Source organism: Anguilla anguilla, chromosome 3, assembly GCF_013347855.1.
Source record: "Anguilla anguilla isolate fAngAng1 chromosome 3, fAngAng1.pri, whole genome shotgun sequence".
Taxonomy (NCBI): Eukaryota; Metazoa; Chordata; class Actinopteri; order Anguilliformes; family Anguillidae; genus Anguilla; species Anguilla anguilla.
Window position 1 is genome coordinate 4455557 of NC_049203.1, and position 24509 is coordinate 4480065.

The 24509-nt window shown below is 49.1% G+C and overlaps 1 protein-coding gene across 1 annotated transcript; it reads right to left on the bottom strand.

Annotated features, from left to right (window-relative positions):
• Positions 1 to 638: 638 nt before the first annotated feature.
• chrnb1 (cholinergic receptor, nicotinic, beta 1 (muscle)) lies at positions 639 to 24067 on the bottom strand. The gene is made up of 11 exons (XM_035408394.1): positions 23375 to 24067; positions 20412 to 20545; positions 17913 to 17957; positions 16568 to 16677; positions 15538 to 15646; positions 14863 to 15007; positions 13865 to 14053; positions 10365 to 10588; positions 6187 to 6359; positions 2896 to 3043; positions 639 to 1304 (listed from the first exon to the last, which is right to left on the bottom strand). Exons 1-11 carry the CDS (start codon positions 23433 to 23435, stop codon positions 1158 to 1160), a joined length of 1485 nt encoding a protein of 494 aa, XP_035264285.1. The 5' UTR covers positions 23436 to 24067; the 3' UTR covers positions 639 to 1157.
• Between the last annotated feature and the right edge of the window lie 442 nt (positions 24068 to 24509).

A 24509-nucleotide genomic window follows, 5' to 3' on the forward strand; every position in this document is an offset into this window, starting at 1 on the left:
CGGGGACAGGTGTCAGGGTGTGTGTGTGTGTGTGTGTGTGTGAGCGGCGTGCGTGTATGCATGCGTGTGGACGAGTGCGTGTGTGTGTGTGTGTGTGCGCTCACGCTCGTGCGGATCTGGGTGAGGTGTCAAACACGAGGTTTTCAAATGTAAAAATTCCACAGGCTGCCGGTCTCTTCCAGGAATAAAACAGACGCAGTCGCTCCTACCGGAATAACATGCGCACACACACACACACACACACACACACACATTTATATACACACACACACACACATACACACACACACACACACATTTATATACATACACACACACACAGGCACACACACACACATTTATATACACACACACACACACACACACACACACACACACACACACACATACACACACACACAGGCACACACACACACACACACACACACACATTTATATACACATACACACACACACAGACACACACACACACACAGGCACACACACACACATTTATATACACATACACACACACACAGACACACACACACACACACACACACACACACCAGCAAGGGTGGAAAGGAAACACAGGAAATGAGTGCAGTTAAAAAAGGAGTCTCTTCTCAAACACTGTGAGGTCACCATTTTTCATCACCAATACAAACAGCAAAATTAACTCATATAAAATAGATATAGCCACTAGCTCAGGGGTGAACAGTTCTATCCCTGTAGGGTTGGTGTGTATGCAGGTTTTTGCTTCCATTAATTGCCCTTGCTCAATAAGCTAACTGCCCCAATACACCAAGACCCTGTTCACTCACAGATTAGATGACTGTAAAACGTTAGATATACAGACACAAGAACAGTGCTGTGATTCATGTGCTTATAGACACATGTGGCTAAAATGACGGATCGCACAAACGAGTGATTGGGGGCAATTGAGCAGTTAAGAGCAGGATTTGGCATGAAATTTGGATAGATATGTTTTGGCCCACCTCACACACACACACACACACCCCTGCACTAGGGAAAGCATAACACGGTCAGCACTTCTGAATCACACAAACACGTCTCTGTTCCACGTCTCTCGGCCAGAGAAGTCCGAGCGTGTTGCGTTGCGCGTGTGCGGCAGAGTCAGAATCCGCGTGGGGGGGGTTTGGGGGGGTTGCCCTGGGTTACGGGGTCATGAAAGGGTCACTGGGGGTGGTGTTGAAGCTGGCGTCTGTGAAGATGGCGAGGGTGCCCACGGAGGTGAAGATGACGAATATCCAGAGGAAGAGGCGATCCACCACCATCGCCACATACTGCCAGTCCTCTTTCAGCTGGGGAGAGAGAGAGAACCAGTGAGCGAGAGAGAGATAGAGGGAGAGAGGGAGAGAGAGAGAGAGAGTGAGAGAGAGAACCAGCGAGCGAGAGAGACAGAGGGAGGGAGGGAGAGAGAGAGAGAGAGAGAACCAGCGAGCGAGAGAGACAGAGGGAGGGAGAGAGAGAGAGAGAGAGAGAGAACCAGCGAGCGAGAGAGAGATAGAGAGAGAGGGAGAGAGGGACAACCAGTGAGCGAGAGACAGAGATAGAGAGACAACCAGTGAGTGAGAGAGAGAGAGAGAGAGAGACAAAAAGTGAGCATATTAGGATAGGCCTCTATTTGTCTGGACACCGTTAGTCCAGTTTCCTGTTTATGTATTCCATTGTATGTTCTTTTCTGTGCTCTGCCAATATAAGAAATATTTGGGTCATGCCAATAAAGCTTTTTGAATTTGCCAGGACATTTGAAAGACGGACAGAGAGAGAGAGATGGATGGAGAGGGATGAAAAAGGATAAAGAGGAAGGGTATTGAGGAGAAGGCAAGAGAGGGGGGGGAAGGATGGTAGAAGAACAGGGAAGTTACAGAGTGGTAGGAGCTTTTGTTCAATTTTATTTGGTTATTAAACAGAGTATTGCTAAAGAAACACACATTACAGAAGCCATCCAAATGCACCGCTGGGCTGCGAGTGTGACAGAAACACTAGAGCCCAAAACATCGCCCTCCATTTTCCTTAAATGAATCATCAGCGGAAGACCATACTCTCCAAAGCACAATGAATAAACAAGTTTAATTATGATATTAAAACTCCATTTCTCCCGCAGGGAACAGATGGTAACGATGATGATGATTCAGGCTTCGTCATAACTTTGCAGGGTGGGGGGGGGAGTGGGGTATGTGTCCTGCTTTGACCAGTATTCTGGTCAATAGTATACAGCACACTACAGAAACCCCAAATTAATACTTTATTACATAAAGGTCTGAAGCCCGATAAGCGCTTTTAAAAATTATATTTATTTATTAATTTATTTATTAACCAAATTTCTTCTCCTATTATATATATTTTTGGGATTCGGCATCCCATTACAAGTAAATACAGAAACTGTAGGTTTGAGTTTGAGCACGTTTCATTCTCTATCGATTCATCGGCCTTCTTCTGATTCTCCTGTCCATGCCAGCGGAGTCCACTCCCCGTCCTTCACGGGCCATAAAGCCGACCGGATTATGACCGAAACCCGAAAATAATAAAAACACACCTCTCGAGCGGCCACGCCCGACTTCCCAATAAAAAATAAAGAGGGAGAGAGGAGGGAGTGGGGGAGGGGAAAGGAACGGGTGAAAAGAAGAGAGAGAGAGGGGAAGATAAATCAGAGGAGGGCGTGAGCGGGAGGAAGAGAGGTCAGTCGGACGAAAGAGAGGAGGAAGGAGGGATGAAGACACGGACGAGGAGGAAACACGTGAACAGAGGATGACAGGAAGAGGAGAAACAGAGGCAGGCGCACCTCAGAGGAGCGTCCAAAATACTTCCACCCCAAAAAGCCCCCCCCCACCCCCGCCTGCCCTTCCTGACGCCCCTGAGTTCCCAGAATGCCGTGCGGCGGCCTCTCACCGCATCGTAGTCCTTGGTGGCCTGCAGCTGCTCGGCGATGAAGGTGACGGCCTGGATGGCGGCCTTCAGGTCGGGCGGCAGGGTGAGGAAGCTGCTGGGTCCCTCGATGAACCTGCGCAGGTCCGTGCACAGGCCCTCCGGCTGGTACCTGGGACAGGTACGCACGGGGGGGCAGGAAAGGGTTAAACAACCGTCCCGTCACCCGTCCTGTCCCATCCCCCACTTCACCACCCCACGCCAGGGACCCCAAAGCAGGGCATCCACAGGCCCTCCGGCTGGTACCTGGGACAGGTAGGCACGGGGGGCAGGAAAGGGTTAAACAACCGTCCCGTCCCATCCCCCACTTCACCACCCCCCACCCCCCCCGCCCACGCCAGGGACCCCAAAGCAGGGCATCCAATCAGCACGGCTGCAGTGGCTGGATGTTTTCAGCCTGTTTCAGCACCAGTAATCCATTTAGGTCTCTGACCGGGGAGGGGGGGGGAGCTGGGTGGGGGGGGGGGGGATAAAGGAATCTACAGACCTTGTAGATTCTCAGGGACTTAATTGGCCGCAGAGTGAAAAAAAAACCTGCAGACACTGTAGCCTGCAAGGATTTTACACGGGCACCTCTGCCCTACTTAAAGATCTCATCAATGAGGAGAAATAATCCAACCCACCCCCACACACACACACACACACACGCACACACGCACACGCACTACACACACACACACACACACGCACACACGCACACGCACTACACACACACACACACACACACACACTACACACACACAGTTTTAAATTCAGCTGATTCACACCCGTCCTCTGATCCAGCCCCTCGGCCCTCCGCCCACACACACAGGCGCACGCCTCGCGAAACTCCAGGAACAGAGATGGGAGTTAATTGCACCGTGAAACATGCATTATTTATACCAAAGGACCTTTTTTTCCTCAGGATGAGGGATCACTGAGGGAAGAGAGAATAGCCGAAGAGGTACAGAAGGTTCCTCGCGCACGCGAAGACGCCGCCGCTGTGTTTTGGGCCAATAAAGCCGTTTCCAGGCCCCCCGTTACAGAGAGCGCCTGTCAGAGAGGGCTTCTGTGGGTCAGCAGCTCCACAGCAGGAACTGCCTTTGAGTCACACAGGAAACAGTGAAGCACTCCATTTAACTGATCTTTTCTTCTGTCACAGCAAAAAATATATAAAGATAAAAAGGAAGAAAAAGGGGAGCAGGAGTGTGGGGGAGAGGGACTGAGAGAGAGGGGGAAGAGAGTGAGGTGTACGGAGAAAGAGTGCAAGAGAGAGGGGGAGAGAGGGAGAAGGGGGAGTGAGAGGGTGTGAAAGATAGGAGGGAGAGAGAGATGGTGTGAGAGAGGAGGGGGAGAAAAAGAAGGGGGGAGAGAGAGAGATGGGGAGAGGAAAGGAGGGATCCAGTTTTCTACTGTGCAAAGGCAAGAAAGAGCAGCCAGCTGTCTCAGCAGACGGGGGCGAGGGGTAGGGGCCCAGGAGGCAGGGGTCAGAGAGAAGAATAATGATCCAAAGCACAGGTGCCAGAGAGTGAAGGGGAGAGAGAGAGAGAGAGAGAGAGAGAGAGAGAAGGTAATGTGGCCTATTTGAAGAACAGAATGTGAAGGAGAAAAAGAAAATAGAGATCTGGAGAGAAATAAAATGTGTGTGCGTGTGGGTGTGTGTGTGTGTGCGTGTGTATGAACGTGTGAGAGTTAAACATTAAACTAAAGAGACAAAGGGAGAAAGAATGGAATAAGGACGTCCATCCCCTGCTCCCCAGCGATAGTTATATAAACTAAATGCAATCTGACTGTCAAAATTAAATAAACTCAGTCGCACCACAATCAGCTGTGCAGCGATGGTGAAAATCTCTTTCACCGGGCTGGCATTACCGCAGTTCATTGTATGCAAATGAGGGCTGTAGATTTCCCCCCTCGTCCAATCAAAACCGCCGGTGAGTCTTTGACTGACAGCTGCACGAATCGCTCGGCCACACCCACCCAGTCACCTCGGCCAAGTGACCTTTCCGTAGATTCGCTATCCATTACATCTCTTAATACTACTAATGTGACTGCTGCCTTTTTATCCCACCCTCTTAACATCTGTTTCATTATGCAATGCCACGCTCGTGACCTTGGGAGCTACAAAGAGGATTTCCGGCTCTAATGCGACACTTCTTCGGCCGTCCACTAGAGGGCAGCATGGCGCTGCATTTGACTTGGTGCTGATGTCACCCCCCCACCCACCCATCATGGCTCTGAGCTTCTTTATATTCTATGCGGAACCTTGGATTTACAATGCAGGCTTTCGGATTTCGCAGGGAGTGTTGGTGACCTCATCGACTCATCGCACATTAGGGGGGAAAAAAAAGAAAAGCAAAAAATAAATAAAGTAATAAAAATACCGTAATACATCAAACCGTAAATATAACACCACGGATAGACTTGACATACGGTTCTGAAATTCACACAAATGAGCGGTGTCTGAAAACAAAACAAAAACCAAAAGAAAAAAACGGAAAACAGATAGTGGGGAAAAAATATAAAATATAACGAATAAAAGAGCAGAGATCAAATCCACATTTTTTCCGAGGCACCGTCCCCCCCCCCCCTCCCCCGACCCTTGACCCTCGCCGGCGTCTCAGAGGACAACGCGTCAGGATATTTCGGGTGACTAATCCGGGGGACTAATTCGACCACGGCTGGGCGATGAGGTGCCAGGACACGCAATAAAGGCGATTAGGGAAGATAATGCTGCTTCATCGCATTCCTCCGATAGGCTCCCGGCTCCTGGCGCCAGGCGGGGCTGATGTGTCAAATCTGATTTGCTGCGATCATTATTATTTTAGCAACGATTCCCCCCCCCCCCCCCCCCCCCCCCGTCCCCCTTCCCCCTTTCTCCCCTCCTCATACATTAATGTGCGGATGAGGCAAGTCCAACGTTAAAATGTACGCTCGCAATTAATAACCATCTCTGCAGCGCCGCTGCCTCTCGGTTAAGGGACGCGCTGGAGCCGGTCGGAAGGAAGTGATCCTGGGTTAGGGCTCTTTGAGGCTCCCAATAAACCCCTGCTAGCCACAACTCCTGTCCGAATATCGTCAGTCATTAACCATTATCTCAATCAATCAATAATCGATTGGCCAACCAGTCAATCAATACCTTTATCGTCCCAGAGAGGAAGCGTTTAAAAAAATCAGGCAGGAACTCTTTTACCACCACAAACAGAAAGCCAGGCCCTGTCATTCTTTGGGCTTTCGAACCTCTCCCATCCTGACCCCTGACCCCTAACCTCTCACCTGTTGGGTTTGGGGAAGAAGACGTTGGAGCTGGGCTTGCGTATGAAGTACTCGTCCGCGGCGCGGCTGACGGCCATGGGAGTGGCCCTCCGCTGGTGCAGCTCCAGGGAGAGGGGGGGTTCAACTTTGGGCCGCTGGAGCCCCAGGTACGGGGGCAGCAGGTGGATGAAGATCTGGGGGGGGGGGGGGGGGTGGGAGGGGGGAGGATGGAGGGAGGGAGGAATGACAGGGGGGTCACAACTATCACTGCATGAAAAGCAAAGTCTCTGGAAGACATCCAACCCGTTGCATTTCAGTGAAATATGGTGTGGGTCGGTCGCGAGCGGTAGCTTCAATCACGTGTATTTCCAGAAACTTCCGCACACTCTCGGGGCACGTCGGTGATCGGGGATCTCCGGACTCGGATAACTCCCAGTTAATTCCCAGTGGACTCTGCCCGCACTGAAACTTCCACGGCACGTCCTGAGACGTGGACATTTATGCCAAGAATCTGGATAAGATAACACCACTGTGCACGAAATCATGACGCGTGTGTGTGTGTGTGTATGTGCACAGCTCGCAGGGTTTGGCAGAGCCCAAAACGCACACTCAACAGTGACCCTCTCCCGCTCTTTTGGCGGGGTTTTTCACACCGAGATCCCGCTAAAATATGATCTCACCGCTCGCATCTGTCTACCAATGAGCGCAGCTGCATCAATTTCCATGGCGATCGCTTTTATTTATTAATTTCGTTTTCGGCTTATTTGTCACGGACAGTGCACATTAATGAACAATACTGTAAATACGCCGGAATTAATTATATATAGCTTTCATCTCTACGGGCCGGATGCTACCTAAGAATCAACAACAAAGTTAAAAACAAATTTAAAAATACGTAAATCGAACGCACTACAAAAAAGACGTTGAAATACAAATACATTAATGGGTGGAATCACACAAAGGGGTTTCATTATCCTGAGATTAACAGGCGTAAGGGACAGTGGAGCAGATGCTGGCAGCATCAGGCTGCGGTACAGCCAGCCAATAACACAGAAACGCACGGCAGATCAGCGGACCACGGAACCCCAAGGTTAAACAGGACGAACACTCGTTTCCCCGACGACAACGCCAGTGCAAGTCGCTAGCGGAAGACACCGGCAAATGAACGCTAACAAGGAAGGCATTAACATCGGACAAACAAAGGACAAATCCCGCTGCAGTCAGGTAAACGAGCAAGAAGGGCACGGGTGTTTTAGCACCGCTGGTTCAGTGTAGCCGCCGCGAGACTAATGGCACGGCAATGCGCCGGTAATGTGTGTTTCCTTTTGTAGGAAAACGAGCAACATCTGTTGACTTTTAGAGAATTAATGCGCGCCTTCCGAAAAAGAAAAGAAGAAGAAGAAAAAAAAAGAATCAAGCAATGCGAACCGACACCTGGCAGGACTGGGAGCAAACTTTCATCGGAGCTGCCAAAAAGCTTCTCTTGGCTTCGAGCCCCTCTGGACGGCAGGGGAACACACACCTTTCTGCAGCAGGCCCCTCCCACCCCCACCACCAGCCCATCACTGTGGAAGCGTGTAGTGTTCAAACACAGCAGGCCGTTTAAAAAAAGCCGTCCAAGTTCAACTGGCACTTCCTCAAAACCTGCTTTTAATTGGGTCGCGTGTAATTATTCGGCAGGTTTTTTTTTTTTTAAAGAACGATCGTTCATCTGCAGCTGGTTCACTGAACGAGTGAATTAATTTTATGTAAAAGCATGTACGTCACATGTAAACATTAAAACACGCACATTCTAGCACGTAATACAAACATAATTATGCCACAAGGTAAGAATGCATTATCTCTGGTGAAAAAATATGTCAGTATACAGAAAAATATAACGAAATAGAAAAGTACCTACATATAAACACAATATATATACACAATATATGTCTGTATATATATATATATATATATATATATATATATATATATATATATATATATATATATATATATATATATATATATATATACATACATACATACACACACACACACACACACACAAGAATGTATTAGTAACATTCTCTGGAAATGTGTACAGTTCTAAACATGCAGTTTGTATACTAATAGCATATGCACTATACGATATGTAATAACAGCCAATATGATTTTGGATGTACTGCCTTTTAGAATACGGATACATCAATCCCATTTTAATAATATTTAGCAATATCTACATTCTGTATATCAGGCAAAGATACATTCGGGTTGCAGACTTCCGCAAGCAACCATTTTAGGGCGACATAGCTCAGGAGGTAAGACCGATTGTCTGGCAGTCGGAGGGTTGCCGGTTCAAACCCCGCCCTGGGCATGTCGAAGTGTCCTTGAGCAAGACACCTAACCCCTAACTGCTCTGGCGAAAGAGAGGCATCAATTGTAAAGCGCTTTGGATAAAAGCGCTATATAAATGCAGTCCATTCACCATTTACCATTTCAGCATGTATCTGTGCTGCAGCGGTTGTTCACAGAGGGACTGGTACATGTTGAGCTCTACTTGGCCGCGGTATTGACGCTCGCGGAAGATGGCGGTGCGTTTGTATGGCACGTTTCCAGGCGATTCTCTTCCGTTAAAAGTTGCTCATTCTAGAACGGCGCATTCAGCCTTCGCTCAACCCTCCTGACCCCCCCCCCCCACCAACCACCCCCCCCCCGACAACAGACCACGGGGAGAGCAATTAGCCTTCAGTAACGAGGAGAGCCAACCCCATTTCTGAAGGTCAACGCCGTTTCATCGCGCTCAGGTGCTTTTTGGAGGGAAAGCTTATTTGCCTCTGAGTACTTTCGAAAGCGAAAAAAAAAACGCTTAATTTCGTTATCATTGATGCTATTATAATAATAATAATCGTCATTATGATTATTATTCATGAGCTCTCTGCTCATCCCAGTGGAACCTGCGCTCGAGCCACGTACTGCTGAGCGTCCGCTTCACACGGCCAACATCACCTGCAGCTCAAGGACTCTCTGATACAGTCATAACCAGCCCTGCTCCTGGAGATCTACCGTCCTGTAGGCTTTCACTCCAACCCCAACGAAGTCACACCTCATTCAGCAGCTAGAGATCTCGTTCAGCTCCTAAATAGTATAATCAGGAGTGCCAAATTAGGTTTGAAAATTAAATGAAAAGCTACAGGATGGTAGATCTCCAGGAACAGGGCTGGGTACCCCTGCTGTAGCTGCTGAATGAGATGTGCTTTGTTGGGGTTGGAGTGAAAGCCTACAGGACAGTAGATCTCCAGGAACATGTTTGGGCAGCCCTGCTCTTGCTGTTGAATGAGGTGTGCTTTGTTGGGGTTGGAGTGAAAGCTACAGGACGGTAGATCTCCAGGAGCAGGATTGGGCAGCCCTGCTCTTGCTGCTGAATGAGGTGTGCTTTGTTGGGGTTGGAGTGAAAGCCTACAGGACTGTAGATCTCCAGGAGCAGGGTTGGGCAGCCCTGCTCTTGCTGTTGAATGAGGTGTGCTTTGTTGGGGTTGGAGTGAAAGCTACAGGACGGTAGATCTCCAGGAGCAGGGTTGGGCAGCCCTGCTCTTGCTGCTGAATGAGGTGTGCTTCGTTGGGGTTGGAGTGAAAGCCTGCAGGACGGTAGATCTCCAGGAGCAGGGCTGGTTATGACTGTATCAGAGAGTCCTTGAGCTGCAGGTGATGTTGGCCGTGTGAAGCGGACGCTCAGCGGTACGTGGCTCGAGCGCAGGTTCCACTGGGATGAGCAGAGAGCTCATGAATAATAATCATAATGACGCTAATTGTAATAATAGCGGCGTCAACGATAACGAAATTAAGCCTTTTTTTCCAACTCAGCCCCCTCCTCGCTGCTGAGGGAGGAACGAGGGAGGGATGGACGGATGGATGGATGGATGGACGGATGGATGGATGGATGGATGGACGGATGGATGGATGGACGGATGGATGGATGGACAGATGGATGGATGGATGGATGGATGGATGGATGGACGGACGGATGGATGGATGGACAGATGGATGGATGGATGGACGGACGGATGGATGGATGGACGGATGGATGGATGGATGGATGGATGGATGGACGGACGGATGGACGGATGGATGGATGGACGGATGGACAGACGGATGGATGGATGGACGGATGGACAGATGGATGGATGGATGGATGGATGGACAGATGGACGGACACTCACCCTCCGCACCCACATGGGCATGTGGTGGGTGTTGGGGGAGCGGTGGTGCAGGTTGAGCACCACCACGCTCAGGATGACGGAGAAGGTGACCAGGACCATGGTGAACATCAGGTAGTTGACGATGATGGGGACCCCCAGGGACGTTTCGGGGACCTTGTCCGCCAGCAGGAGCAGGAACACGGTCAGGGTCAGCAGGACATTAATGGAGAGACCCATCTTCTCACCTGCAAGCACACATCGCCATTTTATACATAGAATATACATTATACACACATATACTGTACACATACTGCCATTTACTAGGCCTACACAAACACCACCATTGTATACATATACACTATATATACATATACACACACCACAATTTTACACTTATAAATTATATACACATATACTGTACTCGTCCCATCATTTACTATATACATTATAAACACATATACACACAACACCATTTACTACATACAGACCACCATTTATTAAATACACATTATAAAGACATATACATGTACTGTCATTTACTATACATACATTATATATGCATGTAATTTACATTCACACTATGAACACATATACACATACCACCATTTAATACATACACATTATGTACGCATGCGCACACACACATGTCCCTGCTTATCATACACAAACATATGCACTCCCACATGAATGAAAATTCCCACACACACACACACACACCACACACAGACATACGAATGCTGGTATTTATACACAAATTAAGGAATATACGTACACACACACTAAGGCCTATCTCTTCGAATGCAGACACAGAGAGGACAGCCACCCATACGTAATTACATGCAAAGTAATTTACAGAGCAGAAATCGGTTATTAGAAGCGACGTTAGCCTCGCGCTAGCAGAACGCTTCACACACTGACTACATCAGCGCATTGCCTATCAGACTCGTTCAGCTTCTCCCTGCCATGTAGCCCTGGTAATTTGGTGTTAATGGATGTAATGACAATGTCGCCACACAAACACTTAATCCCCCCCCTCCCCCCCCCACCCCATCCCCCTTCCCCTCTACCCATCCCCGGCCAATGGGAGATCACCTCTTGTGAACGTGATTTGCGTTTAAAAAATCGGTGTCGTGTGTTCGCAAAACACCTTCAATTTCCATTACATCTCCCAATCAGTGTTCCGGGTTTCTGTTGCAATGACTAATTGCATTAGTGTAATATTGTAATGCCAAATGTGCAGTTTTTTGGGATTTGGCACCAGGGCGGAATCCAACCCCGGATTTTTTTTTTTTTGCAATCACAAAGCACAGCAGCCTAACAACAGACACGATTAGTCTGCCAAGTAAGTCCCTGGCCAAGGAAAGCCATCACACTCTCTTACACTAAGTAATTTCATCTAGAGGGTAATTTCGTCTTCCTCAGCAAAGTCAAACGCACTTCTGAACCCCTACCTCAAATCTCCACCCCCCGCAGCACTGTAACTAATTATCAATGACAACTAAGTAAAAAATAATAAAAATAAACATTGTTTAAAAGAAAATGGGGGGTCGGGTGGTTGGGGGGCAGCAGGAGGGGAGTGGGTTTAGGTGGGGTGCTAAGACCGATAGGGGGGTGGGGGTGGTAGGGGGTTGGATGGGGTGTCATGTCTGAAAGGGGGGGGGGGGGGGTTGGGGGGTTGTTAAGGACAAGCTGAGAACATGTTGCTGTGGGAACCGCAGAAGACTCGAGGACTCTGGGAAATAAACGTCAACATCACTGGCATTTATTCAAAAGGAGGATTTGGCACGCAAAGTCACATCAGGACACGGGCCGGGGTGGGGGGTGGGGGGGGCGGGGGCTAGGGGCGGAGACAGTCCTTGTGGTAGAGCGCTGGATCCCGCGGGGCCCCAGCTCCTTTTCCCACACGGGGGGGGGGGGGCCGACCGAGCCCTGCTTGGGGCTGAGAGCACAGCACCTCCTGGCGCAGAGAAGGTCACATAGCTGGCACTCAGGATGCGCTCACTAATTAAAACCGAATTTAACATTCCCGCCCTTTTCCCGCCGTAGCGCCTTCGCGGGAGTGTGCTGTACGGGACATACAGCACGTTTCACTGTGCTGTGCTGTGCTGTGCTGTGCTGTGCTGTGCTGTGCGCTGCGATGCGCTACGACGCGCTATGTTGCGGTAAAACATGCACAGTTAAACGCAAAAATATTGGGACAGTGACACAGTTTTTGATGTTTTGGGTTCAAATCCAGTGTGCTAGACAGTGCAGAGCCAAAAACAACAAAAAACTGGTTTCACTGTCCCAACACATCTAACTGTACGTGGTGTGCATGCAACCTTAGTCCTGCACTGTGCTGCACTGTGTTGTGTTGTGCTGTATTTTGCTGTGCTATACTGCATTTTGCTGTGCTGAATTCTGTTGTGTTGTGCTATATCGTGCTGTGCTGTATTGTGTTGTGGTGTACTGTGCTGTATTGTGTTGTACTGTGCTGTATTCTGTTGTGGTGTACTGTGCTTTTGTTGTGGTGTACTGTGCTGTATTGTGTTGTGGTGTACTGTGCTGTGCTGTGTTGTGGTGTACTGTGCTGTATTGTGTTGTGGTGTACTGTGCTGTGCTGTGTTGTGGTGTACTGTGCTGTATTTCGTTGTGGTGTACTGTGCTGTATTTTGCTCTGCTGTATTATATTGTGGTATTATATTTCTGTGCTCTGTTGGGTTGATGCCGATTCCCATTAGGAGATCCACACTGGGAATTTGAGCGGCGTGTTTTTTATGAAACGCTTCCATTTTAATAAATGATACGGCTAACACCACGCAGTGAGCACAGCAGAAAGCCAGCACGTGCCCAGACTTCAATTAAAAGTATACGTGCTTGGAACCCCAGAAACGTCCCCTGTAGCTGACATGCCTTAATAATGAAATTCTTTTCAAATGAGAGCGTAAGCTTTTTATGTAATATTGTGCAACCCATCAACCACGAGAAAATGACATTCTAAAATGAGTTTTTTCCCCCGCTTGATTGTTTGAAGCGGAAGGCTTTTATAAAGTAGCTCTCTGGCACGATACAGAACCTACTGAAAAGGCTTTGATGACGTGTGGCTAACTTGCCGGTCATGGGCTGGTAGTATGATTTGGGCCGTACAGTTCTGTGCAGTTCTGCCTTCACGAGTGTGCACTGGTCTGTTCTACACCAAGTGGCCAAAAACGGGCTTCGTAGTTGCAATAAGTCGTTTTTTCTTTGTCTAATGTCTCTCTGTGTGCCGATTTGTTAGGCTATTGTATCACTGGGACAATGGCGGCACGAAAACTGCACTCCAAAGTGCTCTTCCCAAGCCCATGGAAAGTCAATGTGTGATGTCACAGTCACTGTGTGATGTCACAGTCACTTTGTCCAAATTTTTTTTATACACCCTGCCACGCTCTACTCTGTGCTTACAGGTCTGTGACATCACCAGCGGCCATCAGCAGGACTGACCAATCGGTTGATCGATCGATTCGCTGACCGATTTAACGACTAGCCGACCGACTTGTCCTCACCGGCGTCTGGAGGAAGGTAGAAATTGAAGATGGCGATGACCGTGATGAGGATGCAGGGGATGATGATGTTGAAGACGTAGTACAGCGGCTTCCTCTCGATGATGAGGTAGAAGGTGATGTCCTCGTAGTTCTCCGCGCGGACGACGTTCTTCCTCGACGGCTGGTGACGGATGATCCACTCCCCACTTTCTGTGGAGGAAGGGGACGGGGGGAAAGGGGAGAGGTGAAAGGTGAAGGGGTCAGAGTGGAAAATGGCGGGGCAACGGGAACTCTCTAAAGGAAGGCCAGCGTACGAGCCCAACTCCCCGTCCCCATTAAAAACCGCCAAATGTCACGACCCCAAATCTTAATCCCATCTACAGCACATACACAGCGCGACATGTCACCGGAGTGCACTGTAAATATTAGGGGGTCGTGACCCCCAAATCCAGGGCACCGCACACAAACTACGTGGCTCACAACAACAGACCCAACAACAGAGGGTTCATGACCCCCCAAGCCCACGGCTGCGTTCCAACTGCTAATTTGTTTTAACCATTTTGCTTCCTTTTCTTTAAAGACAAAGGACAAGTAAAATAATTCACACTGTTTCGCTTTTTTTGGTGTTTTGACCGAGCTTGATGTTAGCTAGCTTGAAAAATGGGTACTAGCTTGACGTTAGCTAGCTTGCTAAACGAGTACTAGCTTGACGTTAGCTAGCTTGCTAAACGGGTACTAGCTTGACGTTAGCTAGCTTGCTAAACGGGTACTAGCTTGACGTTAGCTAGCTTGCTAAACGAGTACTAGCTTGACGTTAGCTAGCTTGCTAAACGGGTACTAGCTTGACGTTAGCTAGCTTGCTAAACGGGTACTAGCTTGACGTTAGCTAGGAGGCTCGCGGCGCCTAAACGAGGCATCCCAAATCTGCGTTGCGGTTCGGTCCGGTAGGCACTCTGGCCGTACGGGGAACCGGCGAACCACGGGGGGGCACCGGGTTTTCGGGACCCGACCCTCCTCACCGCTGAAGCCCGCGTCGTACTCCACCTCCCGGATCTCCCGCCCGTCCTCGTCCAGCGCGTGCTGCAGGTCCACCTCCGAGGAGTCGTAGGTGAAGGAGTGGAACACCAGGGAGCAGTTCTGCCAGTCGAACGGGTAGTACGTCACCTAGGGAACGGGAAGGGAAGGAGGAGGAAACGGGGGGGGGGGGAGAGGAGGGGAGGGGGAGTAAAGGTTTACTTGCGGGGATTTTTTAATTTTTTTATTATTTTGGAGGTCCTGAAAGGGAGGAGGTACAAAACCCAAGAGGGAGAGAGAGAGAGAGAGAGAGAGAGAGAGAGACACGCGTGGCTTTGACAGGAGGAGGGCCGGGGAGCCTTTAAAAACAGGTCCTGGAGCCCGTTCACCAGCGCTGCCCTGGCCTTATTAGTGCACACACCCCCGGCTAATCAATCAGTGTCCGTGGCACAGCGGTGTGCTCTACTCCAAGGTCAGCTCCACAGAGGACTTTTAGATGTCTTACTTCACTTCACTGCTGCAGTGTCCAACAACAACAACAACAGCAAAAGCAACAACAGCAACAGCAAATAAACAACAATAACAGCAACTAAACACCAACACCAACACCAACAACAACAATAATAATAATAATAATAATAGTAACGACTGCAGATAGAAATCTTTGAGAAGCTCCTCACCTTCACTCCGCACGAGCTCCGGTATAGCGCGGGCGGCGACCATGTGACCCTGCCGTCGCTGCGGGCTTGGACGTGGACGCGGAGGGAGACGTCGAACACCCCGTCGTTACTGTGGGGGGGGGGGGGGGGGGGGGGAGAATGTTCGCCGCGTCAGTGCGCCGCACGGAGACCAGCCCCCGGCAACCGACACGCTCACACGTGCAGGAGGAGGAGGAGGTGGAGGAGGAGGAGGAAGAGGTGGAGGAGGAGGAGGAGGAGGAGGAATAGGTGGAGGAGGAGGAGGAAGAGGAGGAGGAAGAGGTGGAGGAGGTGGAGGAGGAGGAGGAAGAGGTGGAGGAGGAGGAGGAAGAGGTGGAGGAGGAGGAAGAGGTGGAGGAGGAGGTGGAGGAGGAGGAGGAAAAAGAGGTGGAGGAGGAGGAAGAGGTGGAGGAGGAGGAGGAGGAGGAAGAGGTGGAGGAGGAGGAGGAGGAGGAGGAGGAAGAGGTGGAGGAGGTGGAGGAAGAGGTGGAGGAGGAGGAGGAGGAAGAAGAGGTGGAGGAGGAGGAGGCCTGCGGGCGCTCTGTGGCGGCCGCGGCGAGACGGGCGATGTGCGTCGCGGGTCCCAGCCGCTGAATTAAAAATAAGTCCTGCCGAGCCTGAGCCGTGCCCGGGGGGGGGGGGGGGGGGGTGGAATTTCGGAGCAGCGCGCTATTTAATTGCCCATAACGAGCTGACGAGTGAAGTGGAGAGGGGTGTTTGCAGGAGAGTTAATGGGGGGCCTGCAGACTGGGATGGGGAGGGGCGGGGCGGGCCCGGAGGAGAGCAGTCCGAATGTTTCGGCTGCCCTGTCCGACTCCAGCCCAGACGGCGGGGAGTTAACAGTCCTGTAACGAGCAGGCACCCGGGGGGTCCACCCCCTCCTGACCAGCACATTTAAAGGAGGCAGCACAGGTCACCTCCCCCAATCACTGCTCAGTTATACCAGTAATTTGTGTGTGTGTGTGTGTGTGTGTGTGTGTGTGCATGCGGGGGGGTAGTGGGGCGTTCTCACTTGTTAATGAGGACGATGTCGGGGAGCCACACTTTCGCGGCGGGGATGCGGATCACATCCATGCCGTCGTGCTCCGCAGGGTCCCAGGACAGCCGGTAGTCCGTCCAGGCCTACACCGGGGGGGGGGGGGGGGACAACCAAAAACACAGCCACAGAAACACTTCTTATCATCATTATTATTATTATTATTATTATTATTATTATTACTATTATTAATATTATTAGCAGTAGTAGTAGCTTTTATTTAACCAGGAAGGCCAAATGAGAGCTGATTTATAATTTAATTATGACTGGGAATATTGGACTGTTGGGGATATGACTTGGCCACCAGGGTTAAAAGATGTAATTTTAATATTTTTCTTATGATTAACATATCCTATGAAAAGACACAGGCCTGCAATGAATGAACTCATCCTACCTACAGGTATTGTCCTTTTAGCCAACGACAGATACAGCCAATATCGCAGTAGTCAAAGAACTCTATTGTTGTCCAAAAAAAACTATTAAAACGAATCAAGGAGACACACCGTGGCTTCGATCAGCATCATTCATCATTACGACGAACCTGGCCCTTTGTACTTTCTACTGGAGCGGCTTTATGAAAGTGACAGCAATTGCTTTTTCGGTACGTGGAAAGTATTGGATTTATACAAAAGCGTGGTGGCACCAACATATTGAAAATAGTCCCCGGTGAAATGCACAATATACTTCCCTTCCGAAGGAAATTTGGCAAACTTTTTCATGATACGCTGGATTTTCTGAAAAATAAAATATCTTTCAGAGCTGTATTTAATGGTCTGAGTGCACAATTTGAATGAATGGCTTCCTGGTTGAGTGCTAAATGGGGCAGGAGACAGTATGGAGAGTTCGACTGAAGCATTCTTTTCACAGGATATGTGGACAATAAGAAAAGTATAAAATTATACTGGTCATATCCTTTAACATTATACAATGCAGAATTTCTAGCCTTGCTGTGGTCCTGTCTTCATAATCAAAGACGTCTCCTCCTTTGTCCTCAACCCTGCCCACTCACCTCCATTTTTATATTTTTTTATATTTCCATTTTTTTACGCCCCCTTTTTATGTCTCCACCCTCAGGGAAGAGCTCCACCTACTGGCCAACTAGAGGGCCCACAGGGAAGAGCTCCACCTACTGGCCAACTGAAAACCCTTCCAGTAGCAGTTTGGTTTTCCCAGGTGGTCATCCAGGAGGAGCTGCCCTTTTCAAACGGGCAGAAGATGCTGAGTGGAGTTCAAAGGTCACTGTGTAAAACAGTGGTCCCTGTAGAACACACACAGATGCATACGTACACACACACACATACACACACACACACAGACTCACCAGGTTCATGAAAACAATTACAAACATCTCCTCCGCCTTCATGTTCTAGAAGCAAAAAAAAAAACAAACATCAGAGTTGATTTTTTTTTTACATGTCTGTAAAACATACACTCAATTGACTTGACTAAAGAAGAAGACACCTCATAAAGAGACACACAGCATGGACAACACATAACACATTCACCATTTTTTCGTATCACTGATATTTTCCCCATCTGATTAATGAAACGACCCCCCCTCCTCCCCCAATTTCACATCAGAACTGTAGCTAGGTCACAGTTCCCATTAAATCCTCCATCTGTTAGTTAGGAACAAAAATGGCGGCCCTCTCAAATGCGGCCTGGTTCTTTTGGACCCGCCGGTCCAGAGCGGCAGGACACTTAGAACAGCTGCGCTCCAGTGAAGTGACCCGCAAGCAGACCACAGGGCCCAAAAGAACGATGGGGTCCATGGGTTCGTACAGCAGGACGAGCTGGCAATGCCCAGCCTGGCCACACCCTCCTTCCCCGAAAAGAATTCAACACGTTTCTCCACGCGACCCCCCCCCCCTCCCCCAGCGCCTGTGAAGTCTGGATCCGGTCCGGACGCACATTTTTTTTTTTTGAACCCCTCGTCCTCCTCCTCCTCCTCCCCCTCCTCCTCCTCCAGGGCAAGGAAACCTGAGAAGGTTGGGGACTGTTGGTTCAGATCATTTCTGTCCTGGGACCGACTTACTGGCCCTGCTATTTAAAAACCGGGGACGGAATTCTCCGGAACAGCTGCTGTGGTTAGGCGAGGGAAGAAAGGGGTGCGAGGGGGAGGGGGGGGGGGAAGGGGGGGGGGCGAGGGGGGTGGGCTGAGCAGTTATTGACCTCCACACAACCAGCCGACAACAGCCCAGCTTATTGTTAAAAATCACACTTCAATCAGACTGACTGGCTGTGACCCACCGAAAACTGTTCTGCTCGATGCGGTCCGGCAGAGTATTTTAACAGACACGTTCACCACAGGAAAATAGTTCATATGCGCTACCTCTGTATAGCATACAGGACAGTTTACATATTAACTTCAGCCACAGCAAAGCATAATTATCTATATATAATAATGATAATAATAAGAATAATAATAATAATTATTATTATTATTATTTAGTTAGTGTTAGTTTATTTATTAAGTACCTATTAATTGTAAGCAGGTGATTATTACCAGCCAAATGTTTAAGGATTCAGGGGGAAATATCACAATGCTTAATAAATTATCAGCACGTAAAAGTTGAGACAGCACGCCCCCATCAAAAGTGGGTGAATGGGGGTCAGGGTTGGGGGGGGGGTAAGGGGGGGAGGGGGGCGGGAGGACGGGCTGGTCTGGCTCCAGCGTTTGACCGCGCCACGGTGCTGTTCCGGAATTCGCACGCGTGTGACTTCCCAGGACGAGGACGTATCGTATGAACGGCGGGAGACGGACGGACGGACCGGGGGGGGCTTTCGCTGGCGCTGGCGCGCGAGCCGCAGGAAGTGCTCAGCCGGGTAACCCGAGGAGCGGAAGAGAGCTCTGGCACCGCGCTCGCGAACGAAAACGGACGAACGGTCACGGACCGCACATTTCTGCGCTGTTGATTTAGCCCCGCGAACACGATCAAATACTCGTTATCTTACACACACACACACACACACACACACACACATATACATATATATATATATATATATATATATATATATTAAAAGGAAACTAAACACAAGGCACTTCATCACCTTCCCAAGCCCCAAGGTTAACATATGGGAAAATATCATTTGAAAAATTATCGGCGCTCACAAGGTAAATAATTACAAAAGATGAACGAGCGACCTTCAGGCTGCAACAAGTGTACGGCTATTGATATTTATGAGGTGCAGAAGCTAATTAGCTTCTTTTCTACAGGGCTCAAACACTTACACATGCTGGTATTAAGTTGAGTCACTGGGTTCAGTGTTTTAGATTTTTTTTTTTTTAGCAAGAAGCTAAAGCTATAACAACCCAGAAATGAAAGCAAAGACTCTGACCATTAAAAATCACCTCAGCAAGCAAGCAAGAAAGGACTGGGCACCTTCCAGACAGAAATATGGAAGCATGATTCAAAGAAAATGTGAAGACATAAAGTAAACATTATCTGTACCAGTGGGCACCTTCCTAAACCGATAGAAGCTGTTGACAGGACCTGTGGACCGAAAAGTAAACTGTATTCTTCAAAACGGCCCGCCTGTTTTACGACGGTCGGTACAGGGGCATCCATGGGTTCATGGTTTAAAACACGGGTGTCCAATCCTATCCAAAAAAGGGCCAGTGTGGGTCTGTAACGCATTGGGACACCTTTACCCATTCCCGAGCACCAGGGAAACTTTATCACAAAAGTGAGGCTGTTCTTGCCCAGCACAGGGTTTGAGGAAGTGTCTGGGGTGTCTGGGGGGTGTGGGGTGTGTGAGGTGTAACAGAACTCCGCTCTGCTTGTAGACATGCAGTTCAGAATTTTTTAAGTCTTACCAGGCCGACGAAGGACGCCAGGGTCATGCCGATCCTCACCACCACCTTCTCGGCGGGAGTACTGGCGGGCCGAACCTTCAGGTTGTATTTGGCGAACAGGGCATTCATCAGCTTTTTCTCCTCGTCTGACGCGCCTGCATTTGTTTCGGAGTGGGGAGGAGGGGGTGGGGGTGGGGGTGGGGGTGGGGGCGGGGACAAGGAGGAGCGAATTTTTAAAAATTTCGGACACAGTTCAAAGGTCAGCTTGCTGCCTACTGCGAGTCATAACTGTAGGCCTCGTGGAAAGCGCCTCACTAACAGACCGTGCGCATCCACGCCTCACCCTTCTTCTTTCTCATAGCGGGCAGGGAAACGGGGCTTCTAACGCAAAGCCCGGGGGCCTGTCCTCCAGCAGGGGGTGCTGCAGCTTGACTAAGGCACTTAACCTGAACCGCTTCAGTAATGAGTCCAGTTGCATAAACGGATTGTATGTAAAATTATAAATCTGTTCACGTCGCTCTGGACGAATGCTAACTGGCGAAACGCGCATCACCGCAGCCTTGTCTGTCAATCTGAGAGCGTCCGCTCTTCCAACGACTGTCCTCAGTACCAGCTCTGCTGTCGACCTGCTGAGCTACACAGCCTGGACCGGGCACAGGAGGGCATGTAACATCACCCGGCACAGGCAGACCACAGAGGCGCGCGACTGGCCTGTGTAGGTTCAGTTTTGCAATGAGGCGAGGAATACCCTGCTGACAGTCACCACCCCTCCCTGGGCAGCACCTGGGGCTAATTATCCATTCCTGTGTTTTAGCTGAGCGCTACCAAACCTGATTCTACTCATCAAGGTCTCGACCGAAGACCTTGATTTACCTAATTACTTGAATCGGGGGTCTTATTGCTGGGCTAAAACCCAAAACCTGAACCCACACTGGCCCTTTTCGAATAAGACTGGACACCCTTGCCTTAGCTTTAGAAAGGAAAACGCCCATCAGTCGCTCCATCGCTGTGTGGTACAGTACAGTTACCTTCACAACAGCGGGCCACAGTGCAAAGTTATATGAACGCATTTTAATTTCTGATAATATCACTCGACTCCTTTTTCCAGTGCAGCACGCTCGGCGTGCCCCAGCGTTATGTTTTGTGTGTTAATCAGGCCAGTCATTTTAAAAGGTAATTAAGACTCGGCTGGCAGGGAGGGCGAAGCCCTACGGTGGGGAAGGCCGACGCCAGCCCAGTAGGGAAGGACCGCCCGCGACGTTCAGGCACGGCAAACCGATTTACAGCCGGCGCAGCGGGCGAGGTGACTTCCTGTCCCGAGCGCGAACTTCATTTAAAATGAGGAGGAAGAGGACGAGAACAGCGGGGATGTACCCGGCGGCTTGCCCCCCCCCCGTTTCCGAGAAGGAGGAGCCCCGTCCGGGAAGAGCCCCACTGCATCATGGGAAAACCTGAGCACGGCACGTCGCTACGTACCTTCTGTACTGTACCCTTTCCCCACGCCGTGTCCTGAATATATTTTCCTTCTTCTTCTTGTTATTATTATGGTAAATGGTAAATGGACTGCATTTATATAGCGCTTTTATCCAAAGCGCTTTACAATTGATGCCTCTCATTCGCCAGAGCAGTTAGGGGTTAGGTGTCTTGCTCAAGGACACTTCGACATGCCCAGGGCGGGGTTTGAACCGGCAACCCTCCGACTGCCAGACAATCGGTCTTACCTCCTGGGGGGGGGGGGGGGGGTCGGGGTATAGATATGGGCCTCATGCCCTCCCCTATCATGGACGCTACGCTTGGGATTTGTTTTCGCCTTAGTTTTCCGCCCCCCAAGACGAATTATGTCGGCCTAGGTGCCTGCCCTTGTCGCCTACGCCTACAACCGACCCTGTTCAGCATTACATAAACAAGCCCCACTGATGCTGCATTATCTTCTTCGGGAAGTTGAGGATTTATAGTGGCCTAACTGGAGTGCGGCCTAGCAGCGTTTATCGGATCTCACCAACCAACGCCGCCGGAGGATCCGCTTCTGACAAGAACAAATGACAGAGCTCACACAGCGGCCCGTTTTCATTACGGTTCGGCCTCACAGCGCAAAAACCTGCATCCCATACGAACTAGCTACGGGGCTCACAGTTTTAACAGACTGTGAGCGGTTTGGGATTTATTCTGGCGAAAATTCGTTTTTTTCCCCCCCAACACAACCGTGACCAGAAAATACAATTAAACTAAAGTGTTGTCGTTGCACATACAGCGATGCCCTGTCATATTCTGATTGAAATCTATCCGCGCCATCAGCACGCGTACGGCCCCCCTGTTGTCTTCCCCCAGGGTTTAGCAGTGAAAAAAATACGCTGAGTGGAGAAGACATAATTAGTCATTAACCTCCCTGACACGCGAAATCATCTTATCATATGAATAAGTGCTGATTACGGACTTGAGACAAATAGTGCTTTCCCCTTAGGGATCGTTGCAGTGGGTTCGTGCATGCCGCGAATGCGCAAGGATGACTTACTAAATTTGATTAACCGGGAAGCGGATTCTAACGAACTTGTTCTCAGTAAGCCCGTCTCGGTGACAAATGAAGGACCACTAGAACAACCTCGCGCAGGACGGGTGCCATATCTCGTGCCAGTTTGTCCAAAGGGGCATGCAGTATCCGACTACGCCGGCGGAATATATCAAATAATTAGATATCGCTTGTGGCAATAATATTTTCATTGAATGCACCCATTTTCCTATTTGCCTAAGTAACTTCTGTAGGACTGATGGTCCCCTTTATTAAAAGACTGTGATAAGACGCAAAATCGTTCCGCCGGTGAGTTAAACTTTGCGCCGCTTCATGACTCGCGGCGGGGAGAAATAGTGCAGGCTCAGCAGAATGGGGCATGTCTAAAAACTATTTTATGAATGCCAGTCAAATTTATTTAATCACGTGCAGCACCCAAACTACCAGCCCATTACCGTCGTCCACTTGCCCTACTTACCTACTAGAGTGTACAGTCCACATAAACAGCATATTACCAAGAATAAATCCAGGCGCTTCATTATGCCCAAGGCGTTGAGTCCCACTAAAACGGTAAATCCAGCAACATTAAAAATACAGATATAGCCGAGCTGGAAATGTATACGTTGGTACGTAGTTTGGTATTGTTTATAGTCCTCCACTCCGAAGAACAGTGGCTTTTTACTCCAAGACCTGACTTGTGTTGTTGTCCGTCAGTCAGTGCCGACTGGGCCCGGCTCGAATTACGGACGAGCAGGCGGGGTGTCTGAAACGCGAGAGGCACCGACGAGATGAATTCTTTCGATAAGACACACAAGCACGCACGCACACACATACACACACCGTATTAAATTGGGATATTGATTCACAGAAATCTTAGTGTTGTATAATTATATACGTAGTTTTTTCAGAGTTAAGTATTTGAGAGACTACATTGAAGCAGGCCAATGTTTTAAATGGTAATGATTCTCACAGTGACGCAAACGGGATGCGCCGTTTTATTTGATCTTTTATCCCCTTCTTTATTTTTGTTATTAGCATGGCCTTGCCGTAGCCTAGAAAATACTGATTTAGTGTAAATTAAGATCTCGAGGAATTGCGTTCTACACGGTTAAAAAAAATTAAATAATGAATGAAAATAGCATTTTAATCTAAATACATGCGCCTGCTTTTGATCGAGACGTACGCGCCCTTGGCAGGCAAGCATGCGGCCGGGCATGCGCAATGGGTGAAAACATTTAATCACGTAAATATTAAACTCTTGAACACAGTGAACGTCTTGAACATCATACGCGTAGAAGTGCTATAAGACCAAAGAAACAAGTTTTACAGGGGTGGACGTAACCACCGTTTACTTTGCTTAACCTAGATGCTGGTCGACCTCCTTTGAACTATCCAAGAATAATCAGAGCGAAGATGATTAATTTCGTTGCGAAATAACAATATGGCGGTTTAAACTGTTACATATCAGCAAGATTATTTAGGCGTATTTGAAGTCCTAATGGCTTTGCAGTGTATTTTTTCTGTGCTGCAATGTATTTTGCGTTTATATGTCATCAGTGAGAAATATTGTTTATTATTCACAGTTCATCTCATAAAATAAAATGTAGAACACA

What these genes read in the sequence shown, in the direction of transcription:
- chrnb1 (XM_035408394.1), bottom strand. Translation starts at nt 23,435, where the DNA reads ATGAAGCGCCTGGATTTATTCTTGGTAATATGCTGTTTATGTGGACTG. An exon ending in TGGCGTCCTTCGTCGGCCTG is followed by an intron (nt 17,958 to 20,411) that starts GTAAGACTTAAA and finishes TTTTGCTTCTAG; the next exon opens with AACATGAAGGCGGAGGAGAT. An exon ending in GACATCGTCCTCATTAACAA is followed by an intron (nt 15,647 to 16,567) that starts GTGAGAACGCCC and finishes CCCCCCCCACAG; the next exon opens with TAACGACGGGGTGTTCGACG.